Source organism: Marmota marmota, unplaced genomic scaffold (assembly GCF_001458135.2).
Source record: "Marmota marmota marmota unplaced genomic scaffold, marMar, whole genome shotgun sequence".
In the NCBI taxonomy this organism is placed as follows: Eukaryota; Metazoa; Chordata; class Mammalia; order Rodentia; family Sciuridae; genus Marmota; species Marmota marmota.
In genome coordinates, this window is record NW_026000005.1 from 43,043,951 (window position 1) to 43,071,367 (window position 27,417).

Sequence of the window (27,417 nt, forward strand, 5' to 3'; positions counted from 1 at the left end):
ATATCAAATGTAGTATAAATGCCAGTAAATGCAAAAGAGAAAAAATTTCCTTTTTTTTTTTTGGTACCAGGAATTGAACCCAGAGGCACTTAACCACTGAACCACCAGCTCCTTTTTACATTTTATTTAAAGACAGGGTTTTGCTGAATAGCTTAGGGCTTTGCTAAATTGCTGAGGCTGGCTTTGAACTTGAGATCCTCCTGCCTCAGCCTCCCTGGGATTACAGGCATGTCCCACTGCACCTGGAAGATAAAGCTATTTTTTTTTAAATAAAAAGAAAACTGTTCTCTATGATAATGCTCCAAAAAAGGTGATGTTTAAGAAGTTTGTTTTTCCATAAGGCAGATTGCTACCTACCTATAAAACAGGAGTTATAATAATCTGAAAAAAAACATATTTTTAAAGAAGGGGAAAATGAAAAAAAAAAAACCCTGAATATCCCAGCTATTAAAATGCCTCACCTCCTTTGAATAAATGATACAAATGGAAACAGACAAGTTTGAAGAATCAAATTTTCTTACTTTTTCCACATTTTTAGGGTTACTGGGAAAGAAGTGCTTTTTATTTAATTAAAGTTGTTACCTTTTCAATTTTTCCACCTTAATAACTTGGTAGAAAATAATTCAAATACACCTACAAGTCCATGTAATGGCGAAAAACATAGATTCACATAATTATCTGTGTGGAATATAAAATACCCTACTTCTCACAGCAACTCAGGGTGGTGGGGAAGCACAGAGGTGAGATTTGAATTTGGCCTCTCTTGCTCTAGCTACAGGATCTTAAATAGGTTGTTTAGCCAGCAAATCCTCTGTATCTACTTGGTAGGCTTGTTATGAGGATTAAACAAAATAATCCACTCAAGGAGTTTAGCACAATATTTAGCAATAACAAGGTGTTTAGGGTATTCAGACAAAGTCCAAACAAGTAATACAACTGCAGGAAATCCTGCCTGCCCTTGACATCTGTGATGTCTGTGGCTTAAAGACAGTGGCTGGAAGCTTGGGATGAGAGTAACCACTTCTGATAGCTCCTTCTGCCTAAGCTTGCTTGGTTCCTGAATCTTTCCATGGAAGACTGCATTTCTCAAAGATGGCCCCACAATAGCACCAGTCCCACATGCCCCTGTAGAACCTTGACTTTTCCCTATTGAGAAAAGGGGTGTTCCCTTCCCTTGAATGTGGCCCTTGTGGAAGACTCTTGCCTTGTAAGCTGAGACATTTGGGACTTGGAGTTTGGTGTGACCAAACAATCTCAATTCTCTGCAGTCCCTGGTGCTGTGAGGAAGCCTAAATTAGGTAGAAAGTCCATCTAGGGCACCTGGAACTACACGAGCAACAGGAAAGAGATGCTGAGCCAGGCCTGAATCTCCAGTCCCAGCCCCTTCTGTGATTGCAACAGGGGGAAAATCCAAAAGTCAGAATGGCTCCCTTCAGCCCTTCCTGAACTCTTGAACTTCAGAGTTAGAGGTGACACACCAATTGCTGTTTTTTCAAACCTCTAGGTTTTAAGTAGTTTGTTCAGCAGTAGACAACTGAAACCTGTCATAATGGGTAAGCATAGCATGCTGGGTAAGTTAATGGCTACCATTAATGTATACACATGTGCTGGGGCTTTGCCTATGTTTGCAAAAATCATCTTTCCTCCTCAAAGAACTCTGCGGAGTTTATACCTTACAGATAAGGCACAGAAAGTTTAGGCCAAGTATCAGTGACAATAGTAATAGCTCACACATTGAGATTTTGCTGTACACCAGGCTGAATTTGAAGGACTGTATACATATAACTTTTTCAACCCTAACAAGACTCCCTATTACAGATGGGAAACTTGTATGTAGTAGAAATTAGAATGTTTCTAGTTCATAGTGTAAATTTCTAAGAGTTTTACTATCCTAATTGTATTATGTGGTTTCCACTGAATGGTAAGGCTGGGATTGGGTTATCATTGACTGACTCTGAAGCCTTTCTTATCCCATGGTAGATACTACAGATAATTATCAAATAAAATTTTTATAACAGGGCTAAAAATATGGGTGTACTTAGAACAGATAAAAGTGTGCCCCTGTGCGTTTGGCGACCATCTGGACTTCCTGCCTTCCTGGGGAGCTGACTTGGATTCTCCACATCCAGTCTGTGGTTGATGTGGATGCTGCCTTATGTCTTGTTTCAGGACAAGGAGAAAGCTGATCCATCTGGGTGGCATATCTCAGCCTTGCCCCACACAGAAGAGCATGACATCAATTAAATTGTGTCTAACATCACACAAAAAATTTTTTCAAAAGAATGAAATGGAAAAAAGAATGTATCTTATACCAAAAAGGTATTATTATGTTTCAATCTGTGTGGATAGAAAGTTGTACATGTAATGTAAAATAAAAGCACATACTATGATGGTTTATAGTCAAGATTCAAAAACCATTGGGTCTATTTACTTGAATAGGGCTGTGGAATTGAGAATTTTCCTGTCTATTTTGATCTGAATCTGCTAGTGACCCTTTTTACTTCCTCCCACTGTGTTTTGATTTCAATCTCCAGGAGACATTATTTTATTATAAACAAGCCCCAAAGGAGAAATCTAAGACCAGAGTTCAGTGCTTTCTGACCAACAGAATATTCTATCTGATTTACATAATCCTGGGTTAATTAAGCCAAGATTACATTAGCTTTAAATGAATTAAACAAAGCTCATTACTTTTGTGGTCATCACATCTTACAAAGAGGAAAGTAGATTTAAAGATCATTAAACAAGAATTTTGAAGTTAGAAGTTGAATATCTCAGGAATCTTCTCAGGCCCTCTTGGTAAATATAACAAGAGGTACTGGCTAGATAAAATTACATTCATTCAACAGATGTAGTCAATTCCCCTGGGTGCAGAGAACACACACATTTTCCAACCTTTTTGATCCCTAAACTTGCCGAGAATACTGACCAGCACAGCTCCCAGAGGAGTTGGAGTCCTTGTATCAGTTGACCTCTTTCCCAGGCTTTCTGTCCAATGTCACTGTGACCTATAGTTTTGGGGGCTCTTTATGGTGAGAGTGGAAAGCCTCTTGTTTTTGAAGTAAGGCTAAATCAAGGTTTCCTTTTGCAATCATCATTTTTATCTGCACATTTCATGGAGAAGAGTTAGGTTGGGGTCTAGGTGGATAAAGAGAATTTTACAAGTCTGTGGCAACAGGGAGAGCCTTCCAGGAGACTGGGGAAGCTGAGGAAACACTATAACCCAGCAGCAGATTCCATAGTGTCTGAGGTGACAGTTCTGTAGGAGGTCTGTTATACGACCCACACCTTCCTCGCAAGACCACTCTGTTGACTGACCATCTCTGAGGTCCAGCTGAGGAACCCATATTCCTTCCAAGTAAGCAATTGACTGGTTTGCGCACAATGCTCCTTAACCCTGGATGTGCACTAGAAATTCAGAGCCCAGCATTCTGAATCTGCTCTGAATGCAAGCATCAGTTTTCTTTAGAGCTGATCTCAATCTCAACTAAAGTTGAGGATCACAGGTGTGTGAGGTAGGAAATCTGGCATATGAGATATAGTGGGTTCCTACCTGGACAAGTGTCTCCTGGTCTGCCAGGGTGACCTGGGGGACCCGGTGGTCCAACAGCCCCCATTTCTCCATAGCGGCCAGGGAACCCTGGGTCCCCTGGAGGACCTGCCAAAGATCATGACAGATGTGAATAAACAAAATTTAGTATACATTTTAAAATTCAGACATAATGATTTTTGCGGGGGAGGCTTGGTAAAGTCTAATTAGGAGACTCAAGCAGTTTCCTGCCACCTTTTAAGTGGAATATCTTAGACGGGATCGCCTTCTGCCATCCCTTCTCTGCAAATACATAAACTTTGAGCAGAGTTCTCTTATTGATTTAGGCCATGCCTTTCTTGGCTGTAGCATCTTGTTTATGTTAGTAAAAAAAATGATCTGATCCATTTTGTGGCAATTAAATAAAACTATTTTCTGATGGATGATGTAATAAAAATCCTAGCATACAGTTTACCTACTGAAATAAAATGTGATGTCTTATGGCAATAGACATGAACTAGGATGTACAACTCTGCATCTTTTCCTGCACATGTAGAATCTATTCTCCTGCTATACTTTATGTATTTAACCTTCCTGATGTACAAGCTACAAGACCACTGGGCCAGACTCTTTTGTCTGGATCGCTGAAATCCCATTTCTGCAAAAATTATAAGGGAACAAAAAGGAACACAAACCTTTGAGTGGAAGAGATGGAGTTACCAAAACACCTGGTGGTCCAGGGTACCCACGGTCTCCAGGATCCCCCTGAAATTATTCAATTTTTTTCAGAAATACTATTATTTCAATGGTGTTGCCTTGGTATTAAACATATGTTAGAAGGACTGTGTGCATTCTTATAAGAAGTCAAGATTATAGGCTGACTAGAGAAATGATTGACTTATGGAATCTTAGGAGGACAGAGATATACCTAATCTCCAGCCAAAGCATAGAGTTAAATGGTGAACTGACAAAGCTTTCACAAAAGAAAAATAAATTTTAACTCCAACAAAATTATTCTACTCCCATAAATTAAATTCTTCAGGAATCACTCAATTTCTTGGATGTACTCTGATCACTTGGTACTCTAGTGCAAATAGCTTATTCACCTAATAAGATAAGAATCTACATTTTATTTTAGATGCAAGTATTGTCTTCTTTAACTACATCCTGAGCTAGGACTGAATGTGAGGTCACAGAGGTTACAAAAGAAAGAAAAAAATGCTATGGTGGTAAAAAGCAGACTGCTCTTCAAGACCCCATCTCAATACTATGTAATGCCATGCAATTATTGAAACTTTCACTATTACCCCGTTTCAAAAGAATTATTTCTCAAATGTAAATCATAATCATGCTTAATATGATAATGATTTGATAACATAGTAATCATGCACAATAATGTAGGGCACACATAAAAATAATGTACATAAAATTCACTCTTTTGAAAGTTACACTTTTGATTCTTCAAAATACTTTTGAAAATAAATTTGATAACATAAAGGGTATAAATTTTTATCTTAAATAGTTTCAGTCATTTACCTTTGGGCCAAGAAATCCAAACAGCCCAGGATCTCCAACCGGTCCTTGTTCTCCCTAAAAACAAGCAAAAACATTCATTTTAAAAAATGATATATGATCAGGTGACAAGTTGCCTCAATTTCATTTAATTTGGACAATGCATGCTCACTCAGACCCACTCTCAACACTGCTCTGGGGCTGCATCAGGCAGTTTAGTGCTTCAGGTTTTGCACCCACAGCTAAATCCTGCAATCCATAAAATGAATGCTGGCCTTTCCAATTCTGTGAATGTTGGCATGCAATAGGGCAACTTGTGATTGATTCTGAACTGCATTTGATAATGAAAATGCATCTATTATCACTATAATGGTGTATGTTTACCTTTAATCCTGGAAAACCTGGAGATCCGTAGGAACCAGGGTCACCCTAATAGATGGATGAAAATGAACAAGCAGGGTTAAATCAAAATGCATATGTCCACTCAATGCATTATTATTTTTTTAACCTTAGATTGTTCTATGGATATTTAGTCTTCTTTGCAAAGGTAGGTGAATAAAAGGAAATAAATATAAAAAGGATTCCATTTCTTTATGACATCTGATACTTTAATTGATGTTTAGTCTTATTAAAAACAACTCATATGATGGCCAGTGTTTCAATTAAGAATGTGTTTCTATTGCTGTTGTTCTTCCAATTTTATTTAACTTAATGCTTGCACTGCACCAAAAATGTTTGAAATCACTGCAATATAATTTGTCTGAAAATTCATACTTGCTTTATTCAACATCACCAATAAAAATGGCCATGGAAGCCAATATTGAAACAGTCAGTACTAAATCTAGGTCAAATAAGCTCAGTGCCCGCACCATCTGGGAACTGGCCTCCACAGTGGAGCATCCCACTAGTGACATGTATGATGTCTGGGGCCTGACATTGTGCTTTTCTTCTAGCAACTATCCCTGGACCAGCACCTTATTTTATGAAAGGGCCTTAAATTAACCATTCCAAGTGACTGTCACATTGACTCTGAGCCAGAAGGACAATGTCACCACCCTGTCCCTTTCCCCAATTCTTCTGTCTTCTGTGTGCTTGTTTCATCTAAATGAGGTCAACAGAAGAGATGTCCTGGGACATACACAACTCTTGTTGTGCAAAGTATATTGTTCTTATGTGAGGTATTCTCCAGTTTTGAGCTCATAGGAACACAGCTCATCACACAATGTGTGAAAGATCCTGGCCTCCAGATTCACCAGAGTTAATGATGAACGATCCTTACCCGAGGTCCTGGGAATCCAGGAATACCCTTCTCTCCTTTTTCACCAATACCAGGCTCTCCCTTTAAAAGATGACAATGTTTAGAAAGGTTCAAGCAACAATCTTTCATCAACATGGAAAGAAAGAACAAAATGAGAAACAGAAAAACAAATACTGTCCGACAGCTTACAGAAAACTACTTTAGAATAGATGCCCCATAGGATTATAGCAAGGTGAAAAGTTCTAGTAAGATATGTTAGCATCTAAAGCAATGCCAAGGACCGTGTAAAATAAAATTTGGAATTAAGATAGCATCTCATACAAATGAAAATTAAAAGGCCCTTAAATAAACTACCTTATGTCCTGGTGGTCCCGGCAATCCAGTCATCCCACGAATTCCTTTTATACCCTAAAAATCCCAATGGAAATAATCTGACTTATTATTTAGCATACTGAATTCTATCTCTTCCAGAAATCACCTCTTGTGACGACCTGTTTCACTAGTTTACTATAATGAGGAATTGTCCATCACCTGTCACAGTCAGCAGCTGAGATGTAAACACTATAACTCTGACCCTGTTCAGACCACAGGAGAAGTATAGAAGCATGGGGGTGGACTACCTTGGAACCGGGATACAAACAGGGAATTCTGCAAGTTGGAGATGCAGCCGTGGAAAGAAGTGGCCCATTTCGAGTCGGGCGGGGAAATTTAACCAAAAATTGAGAACAACAGAGCCTAATGTAGACTTGGTAATATCCATGCTGGAGGCTGACAGAGGAATTCCTACTTGCAGAGTGTCTATTATGTGTCTACCTCTGTGCATTTGTTACCTTTTCAATCATCAAAACATTAAATCCATCTACAACAGCTGAAGGACAACTGGGACCTGAGTGGCCTTTTCTGTCCACATATCAAAACAACATTCAGGAGGCCCTACGTTTTGGAGGACTGGGCACAGCTTAGCAGCCCAGCTAGGTCTGCCACTCAGCAGCTGGGTAGCTTTGAGAACAGGGGTTGCAGGGATGCATATGAGGAGCTCAGCACTCTGGGGCCATAGGTACATGTTCAGAGAATACTTTCTATTACTACTTCACCAAAGTGACTTATGGACGGGGTGTTACCTTCTCTCCTTTGTAGAGACTAGAATCAGGGGGCTCTATCAATAAGGTGGGTCCAGGAAAACCTTGCTGGCCAACCTCACCCTTTAAAAATATCAAGAGAATAGAAATTTCATATTAATTCACATTTTTAAACAAAGAAAACTTTCACCCATGCATGATGGTATAATGCTTCTAATCCTGCATGTCATGAATTTAAAATACCAATCATGGCAAATGCATCATATAATTTAAAATATTTTTAGCAAAATGTAATAAATGGTTATGGTTAAAAATAAATTTAAAAAATCAAAATGATCCATAATCTTACCATCTAGATATGATCTCCATTAGAGGTTGGTATAGTTTTTTAGTGGTGTTAAGTATCTCCACATATATGTGTGCATATATAATATGTATTAACATATGTGTACATACATATATGTGAATAAGTGGTTTGTTAAATGCAATTTAACATGTACTATTATGAGGATAATCTATATAATTACTTAAGCATAATTTAAAATATAAAATATAATTGTTATTTTATTAAATTCTTAAGTAATTTTATATTTTTATGACAATATTTTGTGATAATTTTCCTATCATACTAAAATTTCAGAATCAAGATTTTTAATGTCTACAAAATAATCCATCTTAAGAATATACTATAATATATAAGCCATTCCACTCTGGTTAGAGTTAGTCTTTTTATAGTTTATATTCAAAAAAATTTAGGTTGTTTCATATTTATTTTAAATAATATTTTCAATTCTCTGTACAAAATAATTAGCCAAAAGTTTTTATTTGTGTCATTATAGATACTGTTCTCTTGAAGGAAAAAAAAAGTCCCTTAAATTGATTTTGCCATTAATTCTCACCCTTAACTAGAAGGTAATTATTTTACACTTTTGTGAATATTACCTTTATTCTAAGCTTAGAATTATTCAGTTTTTCTTGATGTATCCTGGCTGCTTAACAGCATAACACAAGAATCAAAAATATACATGAAAACATCATGGAATGGAGGAAAAGCCCCTAATAAAAGTGGAGCCGAAAGTACAGGTCACAGATATATAAAATCAACTCTGTAAAGGCAAAAATACATTACAATACACACTTAGGGGACTCACAGCCTCAGCACTTCACATTTAGCATTACTAAGTGGCTATACATGTACAGCAATGTAACAACTGCTCTACATGGTGCATCTTACAGATCAATAACACTCAGGTAAATGAGCAGCATGTATGGGTGAGAACTTTCCTTTCTGAGATGACCCCAAATGAAACCCTGAGAGGCCAACAAACCTGATATGTCTTTAAAATATGGGCCACGATAATATTTTTTCATGCTATGAAAGTACCACATATTCAGTGTAGTCAAAAGTGCAAAGAAGGAAAATCCAAAGGCTGAACTATAAAAAGTCCATAATCAGATTGTCTGGAAATAATTAGTCACAACCATTTAGGTCTGTGTTTCTTAAAACAGGATGGGAAAACATATTCTTGAACACAGGAGATATCTGTACCCAAATTCCAAACGATGCTTTCATTCCCCAGCCAATCGAAAAGACTTACTATAAGCATTTTTTAGATCATTTGAGGGGCCAGCCCAGAGCCAAATGCCTCCATGTTATTCTATAGCCTGAGTCTGCAATTGCATTCAGCTGCCGTGGCACTGAATGGCCCTGGCTGGAATGCTTGCCTGGCCCTGTGACACCCTGTCTCAAATGGAAATGTGGGCTTTTGCAGCTTTGGCAAAGGTATATTTGAGGGTCCCCAATTTCCCAAGTTCAAAAAAGATTGTTTCAGTGTATTTTTCATTCAGTCATAAGTCAGTGGTTCAATAATGGTTTTAATAATTATATATTTGGGAATTTGCTTTGTTCTTTTCTATGTATGATAGTAAACATTTAATGTGCATTATCTATTCAATAAAATAATACTTACAATTATGCAGTATATGACATCCATTTCACAGAGAAGAAAAATGAGGTTTAGAGGAATTTAAGAGAGGTTTGATGGTGGGTTGAATACCCTTTCCCCCGGGGACATTTGTAATGTACTGAGAGTTTTAGTTGTCAAAATGGGGGCTGGGCATGGAGGAGATGCTCCTGGCATCTTGTGGGCAGAGAGAGGTCCAGTATGCCACCAAAGATTCTGCAATACACAGGACAGCTCCCACAATAGTGAGCTATCAGGAGTGCTGAGGTTGAGAAATCCCTCTCTAATGTATATTTTAATATCTTTTTGTTTTTGCTCCTTTTGCAATGTTAGGTTTCTACTTCTTTAACCTGAACTCTCTGATCAACAGTCTATCATAAATATTTCCCCACATCATGAAATCTTCCTATGAATTTTTTATTTTGACATGGGTTCTTGCTAAGTTTCTTAGTGCCTCACTAAGATGCTGAGACTGGCTTTGAACTTGCAATCCTCCTGCTTCAGCCTCCTTAGCTGCTGGGATTACAGGCATGGGCCACCACGCCTAGCTTCCTATGTATTTTTGACTATTGTGTAGTAAAATGACTATCTGTAAAATGACTATCTCAAACTTAAGCATATCAGAACCCCCTGTGAGCAGGAATAAGGTTTGTCCTACCAAGTCTCCACACTCAGTGTCAATCTTGGCCTTACACATAAGAGATTCTCAATATCTTCTTCCCCACAGTTGCTAAAAGAGCCACTCATCTAAGACGTTCAGATTCTTTCCAGATAGCTGCCATCTTAAATCACTCTTCTCAAGCTTATCTTTACTAAGTTTCATGCTTCAGCAGAAAGGACTGTGGGTGTAAGGGAGGCAGGAGAGGGGACCTTGAGGGGGTTGGGGGTGAAGGGGACATTGAGGAGAAGTGGAGGGAGGGTGAGCATGTTACTAAATGTGCTTGGATCCAGTTACTTATATTTATGTATGGAGTTTAGGGTTTTAATGAAATTAACTCAAACAAATTAGCAATTACACAAAACTGCCACTCTAGATATATTATTAAAAATGCTAAATCTCTTTTTGCTAGGGTGAAATGTGTCATATAAATTAACTTGAACATAGTGTTAAATTTGGTCAAAACTGCCATTTTATAGTCAGGGGTAATGGTGCCATAATAATTCATCAAAGAGAAATTCTCAGTCATAAAATCAGGCAGACACTAGACCTGAACCCAATGATCCAAGAGCCTCCACAACTAGACAGCATGCACATTTCAGCCCAGGATCCTCGTGGCAAAAGGGGGTCCTTACCGGGTCTCCCATCTGACCTTTCACTCCTACACCAGGATTGCCCTGAAAAAGAAAATAAATCTAATTGCTTTTGAATGTTAAAAAAAGTAATTAAAATTAATTAAGACTACTTATTAACATTTAAGTAAATAAATTAGTTGAGGTTTAAATACTTTCATAGGTGGAAGAAGATAACTGACAGATACAGGTGACCAGTATTTCACTGAGCATGGGCTGTGTCTAGGTATCCTACTCATGACCACCTACCTTCAAACCTGGATTCCCAGGATGGCCCGGAAGTCCCTAAATCAATGACAAAAACCCACAAATCAATGATCAGTCCTAGACATCAGAATATATTTTTTATTGGTTGCCCTAAGTTTATTTGGGAAACAAACATTTGATTTTAAAATGTGCATGACAGATTCTCACTCATATGTGGAAGCCCCCTACACACACACACACACAAAGATCTTCTAGCAGTAGAGAGTAGGAGAGTCATAGATACCAGAGGCTGGACAGGCTGGGAAGGGGAGGAGGGGGCAGGGAGAAGGGTTGTGTAATGGGCACAACAGTTAGGTACTTTTCTAAGAAGTTTAAGTTCTAGTGTTTTATAGCACAACAGGCCAACTATAGTTAAAAATAATTTACTGTATATTTCAAAACGGCTAGAAGAGGGGATTTTAAATATTTCAAAAACAAAGTTTGAAAAATATACAAAGTTATTATTAATAACAAAGTTTGAAAAATAACAAGGTTTGATAAATGTTTGAAGTGATGGGTATGCTAATTACTCTGATTTATCATCATACATGTAAACATGTATCAAAATATCACACTGAACCCCATGAATGTACAGTTTTATGTGACAATTAAAAATAAAAAAACATAAAAGGCTGACTTTTTTTGTACTGGGGATTGAACCCAGGGCAGGGCGCTTTACCACTGAGCTATGTCCCCAGCCCTTTTTGATTTTTATTTTTTTGAGGCAGGGTCTCAATAAGTTACTTAGGGCTTTGCTAAGTTGCTGAGGCTGGTCTCAAACTTGCGCTTCTCCTGCCTCAGCCTCCAAAAGACTGACTTTTTATCGTGGATGGGCTACAGTTCGATATGAATATGAATACAGTGGCTTATCGCTGGGGTCCCTGTGTGTGAAGATGGATTCCAGAGAGTAATGATGTGATTTTGCTGAATGGACAGATTTTATGACCTCTCAAAGAGCCCACGTATGTCTGAACCAAGACTGAAACTTGACCTTTTTCATTTCTTCTTTTTCTTTTTACTGCATCTTAATGTCAACTCTGGGTTTGTAGAGGGATAGCATCAGCAGAGCTGTACCTACCACTAACCCTGGTGCTCCAGGATATCCCATGGGGCCGGCTGGTCCTCTTGTACCCCTAGGTCCCTACACAGGAGAAAAATCAGCACATTCATTTTGATAAATCATAATCACCCCTTACAGCAAGAGCCACATATAATCAGAATAGATAAAAACCATCAAATTAATCAATCCCCCCGACAGGTCCTCAGCTGGAGCAGTGTCCACAGAGCAGGAGGGGGCAGTCTCCAGGTGGTGGGACAAACCCTACAGTAGGGTCCTGTAAACACCCAGAAATCAATCTACTTTTTTACAAATAAACCTTGTATAAAAAAAGTTGAGAAGAAAACTTGCGGCTAGACTGCTAAAATTTCTACATATTGTTATTTTGGTATATATCAGGATGCTTCAAAAACATTGATATTAGTTTATGTTAATTAATATTAAAATGTGCATGTATTTATAATCTTTATTGGTTCTTTTTAGCTATACATAACATTAAGACTTGTGCATAGCTTACACAATGATAAGAGCATGGAACATAAATTTCCCTAAGTCAGTCCTTCCTTTTTCCCTCCCTTCTACCTGCCTCTGTTTCCTTCCCTCTATTCCACTGATTTCTGCTATTTGCATGGAGATTGTTTTTTAATTAGTGTCTTTTGATATGCCTCATGGTGAGATCCACTGTGATGTGTTCATAGACATACATAGGACAGTCAGGTCACATTCAGCCACTGTTGCTCCCTTATCCTGTCTGTCCTACCATCTCCTCAATCCCTTTCCTCTATTTCACTGATATTTATTCTATTTTGATGGAATTCCCCCTACCCTTTTCTTTCTTTCTTTTTCTCCTTATTTGAGACTAGTTTCCATGTATCAGAGAAAACATTTGATCTTTGACTTTCTGGGTCTAGCTTATTTCACTTAGGATAGTCTCCAGTTCCATCTATTTACCAGCAAATGCCATAATTTCATTCTTCTTTATGGCTGAGTAATACTTTATTGTATATATACGTTTTCTTTATCCATTCATCTGTTGACGGGCACCTAGGTTGGTTATTACATTTTTCCTTTTACTGTGGCATAACCGTGAACACTTTAGCAAGGAATGGTTACAGTTGGGTCACCCCGGAAGGGTGGAGAGAGGCCCTTTGCTCCACTGCTCCTGTCAAATGATTTGCAAGTGTGTAATGAAATCACTCTCATTAGGAGAATGAACAGGACAATTGTTATTTTAACAGTGCCATCAAGGACATCTCACTTTCTACAAGACTAATGTCATCACTGAATCCGACATCTCAGGGAAGGGGATGTGGAGCAAAATATTAAATAGGATATGCAATTGCTAATTTGCCAGGCAAAAATGGCACTGAAAGGCAGAGTAAAATAATTTCCACTTGGTATTTACAGGAGGCCTATTATACATGGGGTTTTTAAGCAGACTTACCTTCCTAAATATTAAGTGTCTGCATAGACCTGATCAACCCAAATGATGGTTAAGAGAGAAGGGAAGATAAGGGGAGGCCTCATGAGACCTGCCCTGTGGGCCTCAACCTGTGTGCCTGTCATAGATGAACTTCATGCTCTGCTGTCTCCATCTGAAGTTCTTAACAATTGTTAAATAAGGGATCTACATTTTCATTTGGAATCAGGTGGGACCATCAAATTGTGCAGCTGGTCCTGCTGGGTTTAAAATTGAGTGCATGGTAGGCTGTTTGCAGAAGAAAGAGAAGCATGGGGCCTGCTTGGGAGACTTACTGGTAAGCCAGGTGGTCCTGGGTCCCCTCTGTCTCCCTGTAAAAATAGCAACATATGGTTTTATAAGAGCTACACAATTTCCCTAAAACACACAGGATGTAAAAATAGAAACATACATAGGAATTATTTAGACTAGACTAAGGGTGGGGTTTGCTCAATTTTTTAGTGTTGGGAAGATCAACACTGGGGATGTGACTGTCCTTCTCCATTCCCAGGCCCTGAATTCTCCTCCTACTCAGTGGGGACTGTAAAGTCATGATGACATAGAATGAAGACTGCCTTTCTGTTTAAATTTTTCTAAGTTCTCACTGCACTGGCCCTTCTCCTTGCAGTTTGCCTGTCTCTGGTCTCATGGACACACCTGGCCTTGCTCCTTCGACCACCCTACAGGGGATGTAGAAGGGGCTCTGGGGAGTGTCTCTCAAACTTGCCTCTGTCCAGACGTAATGATCGACTCTGCACTGAGACTCAACCTGTTTTAGGTGTGTATTCACTTGGATATAGACTCTTAAAAAATATAAGTTATGCATAAGATATCTTAACCTCTTTGGGGAGTACAGTTATTTCTGTGGCACTCAGTGCATGCACATTATTATTCAAGCATGACCATGGCCTACCTCCAGACTTTTTCATCTTCCCCAGAGAAAGCTCTGTACTCATTAGACACTAACTCCCCCAGGGGCCCCCGCAGCCCCTGGCAACTGCCACTCCACTTTACTTCTCTAGGAGTTTGACCACCGAGGGCCTTATGTAAATGGAATCAATATCTACCCCTTTCCAACTGGCTTATTCCGCTTAGCATTATGTGATCAAGGTTCATGCTTATTGCTGCATGTGTCAGAATTCCCTTCCTTTTAAAGGATGAAGAATACACATTTGTAGGAATGCACCCACCCATACTCATTTGCCTATCCGTTCATCTGTTGATAGACACCTGGGCAACTTCCACTTTGGGGCAATTGTGAAGAATGCTGCTATGGATTCAAAAGTACCTGTTCCAGACTCTGCTTTCAGTCTTTTGGGTTATGTACCCCAGAAACGAAATTGCTGGGTCATATGGGAACCTGGGTTTAATTTTTTGAGGAACTGCTCTATTGTTTTCCACAGCGGCTAAGCCATTTTACATTCCCACGAGCAATGACCGAGGGGTCCAACTCTCTGGGTAGCTACCAACACCAGTTAGTTTTGTCATTTTTTTATAATAGCCATCTGAATGGGTCAGAAGTGGATATGGACTTAAGAACATGGTTTCTCAAAGTTATTTGATCTACAGACTGTTTTTATTTACTTTCTGCTTAAGACAAGGAATTCTCTATACCTCCTCTCTTTCCATGAGTATTCTATCATCACAGTTACAGAAAGATAATAATAATCCCCATAACTAATATAGGAAGTATGTTACAGTTTACAATATGCTGCAATTTGAATTGTTATAACAGGTCATCTTGATAATGCTGAGAGGAAAGCAGGGTAAATAGTATTTTAATTTTCTTTCATAAGGAAGGGAAATGAGTGTCAAGGGATGATTTGAGGTCACATGGTAACTAAGGGTCAGTTTGCTCATTCCAACACACCACATTGGCTCCTGGAATGACCCTGTTTTGCTATGAAGTTTATTATATTGTTTAAGCATTAAGCAAAATCATAGTTCTTGCTGTTCATGTATGAATGGGGGCAGAGACTACAAATAAATACTGTGAGCTCTCAAAAAGGATCAGCACTCTAGTGTGGCCACAGAACTTAGGGTCTAGTAGCAGTCTGGGATGAGTTTTAACTAATTGTGGTAGAATATTCTTCCTTTAGAGGGTATAACCATATGTCTTGAAAATGTACTATATTTTCTCTTGATCATCATTTTTTTCTGACCATCCTTTATTTATCCATGACGTCTTATATTACAGAGATGAGTTGGTCACTCAAGAGCTTATTTTGGAATGTTTGTACATCAGTGTGTCTGCTAAAAACACAGAAGCACTTAATTTATAAATGATAGTGCTAGAAGATTTCCATAATTCACAAGATCAATAGTGATGACTTATTATACATGAGGACAAGTATTACTATTAGAATATTTTAATTATGAATAAATAAGTGGTCCTCAACAAGGGCTGATTTTCCTTCAGGGGACACTTGGTCATATCCGGAGATGCTACGTGCACCTAGTGGGTAGAGTCCAGAGGCCAGGTGAGCTGCTCAATATCCTACAGTGCTCAGAAAAGCCCCCACAGCAAGTGATTATCTGGCCCCAAATACCAACAATGACAAACTTGAAAAATCTTGAAATAAATGTATCCTTGCAACTCTGAGATGAGGAGACACTGGAATTATATAGCCTAAGGCCATTGCCTTCACACAAGAAGCAAGGGGCCATCTAAATATGTCAGGGCAATGATAAAAAATCAATGCATCCAGTGACACTCCTCAGGAAATCCCTGTCCAAGTGTTTCCCACACAGCTCACCTCCTTAGAAGAAGAAAAATTTCCACCCACAATGATCATAATACTTACCCGAATACCTTTAATGATACCTAAAATGAACACTGAATCTCCTTTTTCTCCATATTCTCCAGGAAGGCCCTGGAAATAAAATATTCACTTAAGAGGAAAAAGAATATTACTATTTCAATATTTTCTTTTTTGTATGAAATATTACTCACCAGTAAAATTGCCATTGGAGCAATTTCATTAGTGGAGATTTATCATCTTAATTATTATTATCATCCTAAAGTTTTCATATAGTTAGGGTCTGTTAAGGAATCTTCTAAGACAGAGTATTCACTAATATATAGTTATTTACTCATTATTCAGCGAGAAGATTGCATTTTCCTCACCATATAAAGTATAGACATTATTCTTAAAAATATCCAATTCTGCAATTTTAATCTATGCATGAGAAAAAGTTAAAAAATGAAAGTATTGTTTTTTATCCATTTCAGTGTTTGTATTTAAAATAGAGCTTATATTCTACATAAGACTAACTTTTCAAAACTATAGCATGTTCTTTTGGGAAGATTTTTGTATGTAGCTGCTATTGGCTTAGGGTATTTTTTTTTTAAAGTGAATGAAAAGCCTCAATGTATTTCCTTCACAGGTTTTTCTATGTTATATCTTAATATCCTATTTAATATCTTAATATATTTTAAGTTGGTTGCCTTATAAAAATTTTGCCTTCTTCATTCAAACTATTATGAAAAAAACATACAAATTTCAAACTTGACCTGACTTACAAGAGCACCAGGTTTTCTTCCAATGGGAAATATTTGAGGGTTTTATGGTGACATCAAGAGTTTGAGGACTCACATGTGCCTATACAGAGCAATTGGCTTTATACAGGTCCAATCTGCATGAATTCAGTTCCATAGTTAACTAATACAAGTCCTCCAACAACAGGGTACAAACTTTAGTTCCCATCATAACTGAAATTAGTTGAGTAACTGCAGAAAGACCAAACTTCCCTGCTAGTTCTTCAGTGCACAGGTCACTACAGGAATAAGAGATGTCAGTCATGATCACTGAAAGACGATGTCATTCTTTCAAAGCCTGTCTGTGATTGTTTCCTGCACGTCTATCATTCAGAGCACACGCACAGACACACAGACAGCAAAACACAGAGATGTGCTGTCTCTTATCTCCCAGCCCAAATGACATGTTACAAAAATGGGTCCATGAAAGAGGGAATCAGCCAGCAAAGACCAAATGAATGAAAAAAATGTCCACATTGAAAGTGACATCCAAATGGAGCTGACCAGGAGAATGTGGACCCCACTGTTGTTCCAGGGACTTCACACACACAGCCTGAAGGCAGGGGGACAAACTCTGCAACATAAAGAGGAACGGGTTGTGATGGAAAGAATGAAGATATAACACAGGCAAAAGCTTCCCAGTAAAGGAACCCTGCGAGATGCCCCACCACAATGAAAACCAGTCCACACTTACAAAGGAGTATGACATTTTGCTAACGCATAGAAAACATATTCATTTGGTTTCATAAATCATGCAACAAGAATACAAGCACAGTTCCAACTACTCTTGATAAGTGTTTAACAAAGAAATGAAACACCCTTTGATTCTCAATGTTTTAAATTATAGTATACTAGGTAAATAGTAGTTTTAATTTTTTCATTCCTATTTTTTATTAGTGACAGTAAGAGGATTTTTAACACTAACAAAACATATTATTAAATGTCACAGAACAATAGCAAATTATCTCATGGGTCAATAAGGATGCTCTCTGTGATGCTAGCTTGCATGGCCATTGTCACATTACCATGCAAAGCAAGGACTGACTGCCTCCAGAACAAGGGAGGGAAGGAAAGGAAGTTGATTTGCAAAGAGACCACAGTGCCACACTTCAGCACTACTGTCAGCACTACATGCTGTGTCAAAACTACAGCTTGGAACCCCTGCTGTCTTGGATGTGCGTGGCTCAGTGGAATAAGGTTTGGTCCAATTTAAAGAGCTTAAGAAATGTACATCCAACAGCCTGTGCTCGAATCTCCAAATGGCTGAGTGTGACAGCAAAGGGCGGCAGAGACTCTTCACAGTGAAAGATGGCTATGGTACCTACGTGCCACCACAAGAAAAATGTGAGCTCGGAATTTCCTTGGATTCTGTATTCAGATTAGTTCCACTGGGATGCGGAGCAAAAGAAAGATGCATGAAGAAAAAGTAGAAGACTCTGGTGGTGATCATATGAAAATCTTTTAGAAGAGATTTGGGAAATAATGTTTAATTAGGGAAGAGGAAAGGCTGCAAAATAGTCACAGAAAATAAATTTTGAAAGGTCAAATTATCTTGAATCTTTATTTAAGTGTGTGTGAGAGAGAGGGGGAAAATAAATATAAAGAATAGAGGACGAATAACAGGCAGAGAGAAAGGGAATATGAAAGAATATCCTTGACTGAAGCTGTGTTTAAATAGAAGTCCACATTTTTAAAGAAAACTAAAGTCAAGAGCACCATAGTTGTCCTCGAGAGCTGACTATTGTCCAGTTTCTGGACATCCATTCCCATCCCTTTCAAATTTATCTTCTTGCCCTACACAAGCTATAGAGAGAAAAGGTATATTTCCCAGACTCCTTTGCAGCTGGATGTGAATTAAGTTCCACTCAGGAGATGTGGAAAGCAGGAGTGAGGGAGAGATCCTTGTCTTGGTCAGCTGCTGTTGCCAAACAGAAAAGTAGAAACCTGTTTGCTGGTATCTGGACATAACAGTGAGAGACAGTGGATAGTGGACAAGCAGATTCCTGACTCTGGATCTCAGCTAAGTGTGAGCCCTGGAATCAGGAGCCTGTGTTGGACTGAGTCCCACACCTCTAACTATGATGATAAGTGCAAACTCCCTGTATTAAATCCTTTCTATTTGACATACCTAGACGGAAGTAAACCCCGAATGAAAAGCAATATAAATCTCGCTAATTGGCCTCTCTACTCCATTTTCCTTACTATCCAGCACCCAAAGACATCTTAATGAATCATCAATCAAATAAATTTGCTTCTTTCCTTAAAACTATTCAGTGTCTCCTCATGGAAAAGAAAATCTGGTTCCATCCACAGTCTATCATCAGTCGCTACTCATTCCAGTCCTGTCCACCTCTCTACCCCCACTCTGAGTTACGCCTATTTGTTCACCGTGCTCCAGGCGCACTTGCCAGAACGCTGTTTCCTGAACATACCAAACCTACTCCTACCATGGGGTCTTTTCAGTTAAGTTTCCTATGAGGGTGAGCCATGGGAGTCTTACTGGGGGGCCTCCCGAGCCAGGAGCTCCTCTGTGTCCTGGAAACCCTGGATCACCTCTTGAGCCATTGTAGCCGTTCAAGCCAGGTTTGCCTCTGGATCCAGGAGGCCCTGGGTGACCCTACAAAACAAAATCATAAGTGAAGGATTTTTGCAAGAATACCATAACACAAAGTTTTATGCAATGTGGATCTCAAATTATGGCAGTTGTGACTCTTGTTTTTATTTGTTTAATTTTGTGAAACTTCCTTTCCCACCTGAAAGTGCTGTGTGGCAGAGTGAAACTAAAAATAAAAAGTGTGGGCCGAATGTGGTGGTGCATGCCTGTGATCCTAGCAGCTTGGTGGGAGGCCGAGGTAGAAAGATCCCAAGTTCAAAGCCAGTCTCGGCAATTTAGAGAGGCACTAAGCAACTCAGTGAGACCCTGTCTCTAAATAAAATACAAAATAGGGCTGGGGATGTGGCTCAGTGGTGGAGTGCCCCTGAGTTCAATCCCTGATACCCTCCCCTCCAAAAAAATACAGTAAATAAAATAAAAAATGTATAATATGTCAAACTTAAATTAATTTAGTTTGGCGTGTTCTGGAAGATTTTTGGAGGAAACTTTGCTTGGAATTCTTAGAATCTAATGAATGAATTGCAAAGGCCCCCAAATACCTCTTCATTCTTCCATCTGATTTTCATGTTAGAAATGAGAGTCTTAAGCCCATTTTCAATCTTAAGACTCAACAGAAAATAAAACATCTATTATGAGCAATACGTTTATTTCAGAACACTGCACTTGATACTGCAAGTGCATCTAGTTCCCATCTTGAATGGTTTTCCCTTATCTGTTTGAAAAGTTTTCCCTCCACAGAAAACATTTTGGTTTTAGAATTATTGCATAAAATTAAAATGTAAGCACCCTTCCCTGCACCAAGATGACAAAATAAAAGCCAATTTGCCCAATATATATGCTTTTTGAACATGTGATCTCAAAGGTTCTAATTAATGTTTCTTCCTTCTTTGAAAAAAATGGAGAAAATTTAGTGATACTTACAGGTACACCATCCAAACCTGGAAATCCAGGAACACCAGTTGGACCCTAAAAATCCCAGAAAACAAAACAGATTTTAAAATTACTAAATTCTTAGATTAACAATTTGATTTACAACAATTTTAATAACTGATGATGCATTAAAAAACACTTAGTGGTCATTGCTTTTATATTGATGAGTTTAATCTTTGGGGAAGGGGGAGGTGAGGATGAGCTGGGTATTGAACTCAGGGTCTCATGTGCAGTGGGCAAGTGTTCTACCACTGAGCCACATCCCTAGTCCTAGGCTCATGAGTTTAAGCACCAATGATTAAGAGTGTTTTGGTGAATACTTAGGAGGGCATTTTGCAGTGCCAATTCAAATATAGCACTCAACATGCTAAATCAGCAATTTAACTTCTCACAATCTATCCTGGAGTAACAAACTCTTCAATGTGAACAGCAATATATGGGGTTACTTTTGCACACTGGGACTAAACAAAGCTGGGGGAGAAATTCAGATTCTCGTTAGCAGGAAATAAAATACAGTCTTATTCACACTATGGTGTATGATACCATATTATCAAAGGAATACATTCAATTTGTATCAATTAATATAGAAAAATCTTTAAGACATATTGTTGAGTGGAAAAGGAAGAGTTTAGCATGATACACAACATTATGTTATTTAGGTTTTTGCCAACCCCCTAAACAATTTAAACCCCACTTAGGGGGTTTAAATGCATAGAGAAAGGTCTAGCTGGGCCTGCTCCTCTGGAGCGGGGAGTTGGGATGAGGATTGGTTGTGGCAGAGGAATTCAGACTTAATTTGTCACAAGATGTGAGTATGTACTGCTGGTGATCATAAAAACCTAGCAGAGCAGTACTGGTGAGAGGGAAATGTGAGTCTTACCCTGAAGAAGCAGCTTACCTTATCTCCTTTCTCCCCTGCTGCTCCTGGAAGGCCAACGTCACCTCTCAGTCCTTTCTCTCCTGGAATCCCAATGGGCCCAGGGGGCCCCAAGGGCCCTATTGGACCCTGTGGCCCTAGTGGTCCTGGTTGACCCTGAGAAGGAAGGAGGCATGACATGATTTTTATGTAGTGTCTTCTAACACAAATATATAGTCACTCAGGTCCATGGAAGGCTAGAAAGTTAAGAGTTTGAGCAAGTTCTGATAATAGAAACCCAAGTGTTTAATTAACCCTAAGAAACCCAGCCGTTGCCTTTCTCAATCTGAACTCAAGCTGAATGATACTTTTGCAATATTGCCTGTGTGTGTGTGTGTGCAAGCATGTGTGTGTCAACATACGTAGGCTGATGGTGGTTCTTATATTATTTTAATTCCTTCGATTGCATAGATCCCCAGCTGTTAATGAAACATAGAAATAAAATTACCAGTCTTATCACCACTGTGTGAGTGCCATGCAGGTGGGAGGAGAACCACCATATCTTTTACTTACTTCAGATGTACTTCTGATGATTTGAGTCTCAGGACTATTATCTGATGTGAGATGAAGGGATGCTTCATCATGAGCCATCACAACACGGGTCACCCACACGTGAAGACCTGGCTATGTGACCCCAGGCATGGTGGTCTCCAGTGAGTCCCCTGGATGGCAGTTTCGAAGCACACAAGTTGTACCTCCAGAGTTTGAGTGCACTCTTAGTGTTCATTTGAAGTCAGGCTGTGATTTTTTTTGTGCTTCTTAAAAAGTTTTCCAAAGATTTTCAAGAAAAATCATTTTATATGCCCATGTCCCCAAACTCAACCTGGGTAAATAGTCAACCAGTAAGTCTGAATTGATTTGTAGACAGAAAAGTTTGAGGGATTTCAGGAGATATCTGTTCATATCAGCTCTCTAAAATTTCTAGGGCAAATACAGGGCTGCCTGTAGGTGTGTGGGGCCCTGAACAACATGTTTCCTGAAGAGTCTCATCTTCATGAACTGTGAGTCACCCATAATTAGTGTACCAGCCCCATCCATCTGGCTACCAACCTCACGTGATTCCATGAAAGAAATAACACATGCTGGTAATTGGGAGTGTCCTGATAACCATCCTCTCTCCTGAACCAGGGAGCCCCAGACAGTCTGTAAGTATGAATGCTGGGCACTTCATGGTCAGCCCCACACTGGAGAGCACCCTCATGGAAATCAATGGTAACAGACCCGCTGGGGCTTGGCCCACACTGCTGCTGGCCTTGGCAGAGTGTGTGTGTGAGAGGGGGGTGGGTGCTGAGGCATGGGGCAGGAGTCCTACAACAATAACAAAGGAATATTCACCACAAAATTATTTGTAAAGTCAGGAAAAATGGGAAATCCTGTGAAATCCACCCACCGGAGACTGAATGAGTAAATTACAGTACTTTCATAGAGTAGGTCACCACAGCCTTCCCACAGCTCCATGCAGCGTGGAACACACATCTCAGTTACCCTGCCAGGGTTAGGGAGCTGGGGGTTGACCTGGGGATCACTGGTGGTGGGTAGGAGTGCCTGTGGGCTTTTGGGACTTTGAAAAAGAGCTACCAGACAGAAAGATGCAGGGTGGGTGCTAAAGTCTGCCAGAGCAGGAGCACTGAAGCTGTGGTCTAAGAAGAGTGTCTAAGGTGCTGATGGCATTTGTAGGCAGCCATTAAAGAAAGCAAAGAGATCTGTCTGGGCTGACATAGAGCACCCTCATGATACTCAAGAAGAGGAAACAGAGTGATTGTGGGTCCGGGCTCTGCAGTCAGCCCCTGTGCACTTACTAGTTGTGTGATCTTAAGTACATTTCTTAGCCTCTCTGATCCTCAGCATCTTCATCTGTCGATGGCTTATGTCATAAGAAGAATAAAGCCTGCAACATTGCTTAACGTAGCACCTATCATAATCGATGCTGTTATCATCAGGGATTATTATTATAAATGGTTCATTGTTAAATGAGAAAACACACCACAGAATCGCATGTCATATGACCCCAACTGTAGAGAAACAAAACAAAAGGAGAGATGTTCTCCCTAAATACGCATTTATAAATGAAGGTTTCCAGAGGCATTTTCAAAAAATGGCATGAGAGAGAAATGGAAGCCAGGGCAGCAGCTTCACAATCCACGGTCAGTAAGTGTGACCTTTACAATAAAGACCAGTTACCATTTCCCTATTGCCATCAAGTCACGGACCCAACAAACATTATTGATATTCTTTAACTCCTGCCTCAGCTTCACAAGGCAAAACTGGACTTCATGTGCTTTCCCTTTTCTTGATGGTTTCTCGCCCTCATCACAATGGCTACTATTTATTATTTACGAAAATTCTAAAAGCCTAGAATTTTATTTTATTCATTTTTATTTGTGTCTGTGTTTTGTGTGTGTGTGTGTGTGTGTGTGTGTGTGTGTCAGGGCTCATGTTGCCCAGGCTGGTGTCAAACTCCTGGACCTGAGTGATCCTCCAGCCTCAGCCTGCCAAGTAACTACAGGCACACACCATGGCACCCAGCTTAAAGTTCAGAATTTTAAGAGAAGCTGAAATATATATAAATACATGTTACAAAAAAGACACCAACAAAATATGAACTATAATTATATGGGCACAAACCATTTGGGGGCATGGTGAGGACAGATTAATTTAAATGGGTATCACATAAATTCTAAATTACAATCTGAAAGTAAGAATTACGGTGACTTCATATGACCTTTTCAATGCATGTGAACTAATTTTACTTCTAAGATTAATCTCACTTCTTAGTAAGATTAATTAACATATGTTGAAAAGCTCCCATTTTTTTTCTAAGTATAAGGGTCAGGAAATAACTGCTTTTTCATTAAGTTTAAGAATTACCTTTTTATCTTGCATATAATTTATACATAAACTCCCCAATCATCTTCTGTGAATAAGGTATGTTACAATAATGTATTATTTAGATACATAATAAAGCACACACTTGAATACCAGGGTAACTGAGAAAGAGACAACCGATTAACTGGCTATAAATCTCTTTAATGTGTTTCATTTTAGACTTGCAATTCTGAATCCAATGAGCTAATGGAAATTTGCAGAGGAAAAAGAAGATGGGAAGTGTTTAACTTAGTGTTGAGAGTGACAAAACTCCACTTAATGTAGCATAGAAATGCATCCTGATTTCAGGAAAATAAAAACACTTTGAAAGAAAAGGAAACCAAGACAGGTTATCTGCATTACTGTGGACAACCATCCCTTCCTCTCTTCCCTATTTCTCTCTCCTCCCTTGTCCCCACTTGCCACACAGACCTCCTGGCCATTTCTGAACTAGCTTTGTTGTTTCACAGTTTTTGTGCATGCTGTCCCATCCCAGGCTGCCCCCATCCCTAGCCCTGCTGTCTCTCAATGCTCCCCTGGAAAGATTTCTCTGATCTCTTGCCCCTGCCCTTGAGAAGTGGATGCCCCTAAGATGCTAAGTCTTAAGCCCTCTCACCAGCTCCTATGATCCTGTCTTGATCTGTGTGTCCCTCCCAACCCCATACTACTGGACCATGAACTCCTACAGTACAGAGCCTAGGTGCCCAAGATCATGATGGTAAGGAAGGCAGAGAGATGTATTAGTAAGCTCTCTGTTAGTACAGGAACACCTGAGGCAGATTATTTGTAAAGCAAAGAGGCTGGCTTTGGCTCATGGTTCTCGAAGTACAAAGTCCAAACAACATGGCACAGTCTCTGGTAAGGACCTCTTGGGCTATGTCACATCATGGTGAGTGTGTGATTCCTCTCTTCCTCCTTATTAATACCCTAGGATTCAATCATTGGGATTCCACCTTAATAACCTAATCTAACCTAATCACATCCCAGAGACCTCACCTTTAAACACCATGGTAGGTTTGAGTTTCCACTCTCTTAATGCAATTAACATCTGACTTTGGGGATTAAACTCCTGAATGAGTTTGGAGTTAGAAACCATCTTCAAACTATAACAGCAGAGAATAATAAATGCTTAATAAAATATGAAGGTGAGCCCTGCCCTGACCCCAAGGAAAGAACTGTGTAAATGCTTCCTTATGACTCAGAACTGCGTTGCCTAGAACATTGGCTTATGGTTGTTTTGCAAAACAGTGAGGATCCCATATCACCGTGAGCGGGGTACAACTGCACAGGTTGAGAAGCCGCTCTGAGCACAGTGGTGCTGGAGTCTATTGTTGAGGCATAACCTGGAAGCCACTGTGCCTCCACCACAACCTCGTTCAACAGCACGTGCAGCCTCTGCTTGGCAAGTGGAAGAACTAACATAATACACTGAGCGCCTGCTTTTTGAAGCCTGGAAAGACTTTGTGATGTTGCGTTCAGCATTGTTTTTCATATTGTTTGTTAGGTATTTTGTTATATGATAAATTTTTTAAAGAAATGCATTAAGCCTTGGATAACAGTACTAAAACTGTCAGAAATCTGCTCAGGAATATTTCCAAACACGAATCTTTGAGAGAGTAGTTTGTTGGTTCAGCCAATTGGAGTTAATAATTTATCCACAGCAATGTAGAGAGTAATTCTATTTTTGTTACATTGTTTCATATAAAAAGGGGCCATTTACTATGCTTACAAGTAAATATTTAGGATTACTTATTTATAAGGCTATATACTTATTTATAAGGTTATATTGGTGAATAGGCACCAATAACAGATCCACAAGGACATTTTTATAACTGGAGAATCGTTAATCACAGGAATTTTGCAACATTAAAAAAAATATTTTTTAAAAGAAATATTGCATCCACTTCTAACCCTTCCACCTGAAAACAGTAACATGGCATGAAACTGTTGGTGTCCTCGCCTTAGTGTAGCAAGAAGCAAAGCTGCCCACAGAAGGACCGGCTTCCAGCATCCCATCCCTAATTTGTTCTTGGGTTGTTGGTGGTTTTCCATTTTCTTTTCTTTCTTTCTTTTTTTTTGCTACTATGTGCACAAATCGCCTCTTTGGTTTGTGACTTTCCATGTGACACAGCGAAGTCACTGAATTCAGAAACGACAATCGGCTTGACAGCTGAGAAATGTTGGCATGCTGTATGAAGCCACTAGGTCGTCTCAAAGGTCAGGTGGACCCGTGTGGTCAGACCCCATATCTGTGCCTCGTACCATGGCAGAGGGCCTGGCCAGCTGTACAAATAAAGGATGAAGGAGATCAGAGCAGACAGAAACCACATTCCACCCTGCCCGAGCAGGCCAGGGCATTCCGTTAGGATTTTGTCCCTGGTTCACGGTCTAAGTAAGGAACATCTCTTAAGAGGGGCTAAGATCAAATAGCTTATATTACACAAGTTAGTATTGGAGACCAAAAGATGAAAAAAACACATAATACTTAAAAAATTAATCTTCAAATCAGTACAAGGATTGGGGAAATAGCAACAAATAGACAACTAAAAATATGTGCTCCTACACGCTCCTTCTTCATGCTCATTCCCAGCCAGGAATCGAGTTGATATCACCTGGTATGAAGGCATACATGCATGAATGAACAAACGAACAAATAAATAGGAAAGCTGCTTTCATTGTATTAATTCTATGGAATTTTCCAAATCCTCCTTGGACTCCAAGACCATGACATTCGCTATCAGAAGTGTCACAGAAAGGACAGGAATTTATTTATTAAACTTAGTTATATGCTCATCACCCTAAGCATTTTGTCAACCAGCCACACTGACAAGTGTAGATTATTAGCCTTTGTAAAGGACAGAGCTCACCCTGGAGCCATGAGTCATTCAAACTCAAGTACTGGTATCTTGAATCTATACTGGGACTGGTCAGCCTCTCTCCAAAGATTCTCCTCTTCCCACCAAATCACTAAATCCTTCCACTAAATCACACATGGTGCCTACAGTGACATTTCAATCCCCTGCTGCCTGAATTATATATAAATTAAGAACTATATATGTTTATCTGAATATACTCTATTTTCCTTTATAAAGTTTCCTTAGGAAACAATATTATTAATCAAATTGATTCAAGATCTCTATTTTTGTGATCCTCAAATGTA

At 39.2% G+C, this 27,417-nt stretch overlaps 1 protein-coding gene across 12 annotated transcripts in view; it reads right to left on the bottom strand.

The window, feature by feature from the left end:
- The window catches only part of Col4a4 (collagen type IV alpha 4 chain), a 147,630-nt gene that overhangs the window by 85,955 nt on the left and 34,258 nt on the right, over positions 1-27,417 (bottom strand). For 11 of the 12 annotated variants that reach the window (XR_007349514.1, XR_007349513.1, XM_048808630.1 and 8 more), the window contains 15 exons: positions 21,375-21,509; positions 20,468-20,512; positions 19,433-19,549; positions 16,199-16,267; positions 13,691-13,726; positions 11,957-12,019; positions 10,882-10,917; positions 10,636-10,677; positions 7,421-7,501; positions 6,654-6,707; positions 6,321-6,380; positions 5,426-5,470; positions 5,066-5,119; positions 4,225-4,294; positions 3,554-3,658 (listed from right to left, as the gene is read on the bottom strand). Coding sequence is in view for 10 of the 12 variants with exons in the window: in XM_048808630.1 (XP_048664587.1) it covers positions 3,554-3,658; positions 4,225-4,294; positions 5,066-5,119; positions 5,426-5,470; positions 6,321-6,380; positions 6,654-6,707; positions 7,421-7,501; positions 10,636-10,677; positions 10,882-10,917; positions 11,957-12,019; positions 13,691-13,726; positions 16,199-16,267; positions 19,433-19,549; positions 20,468-20,512; positions 21,375-21,509 (1,012 nt within the window). In the remaining 2 variants the exon portion in view is untranslated. Of the gene's footprint in view, positions 1-3,553; positions 3,659-4,224; positions 4,295-5,065; positions 5,120-5,425; positions 5,471-6,320; positions 6,381-6,653; positions 6,708-7,420; positions 7,502-10,635; positions 10,678-10,881; positions 10,918-11,956; positions 12,020-13,690; positions 13,727-16,198; positions 16,268-16,347; positions 18,957-19,432; positions 19,550-20,467; positions 20,513-21,374; positions 21,510-27,417 lie in introns of those variants that run through there. The other variant, XM_048808631.1, reaches the window with a different exon arrangement.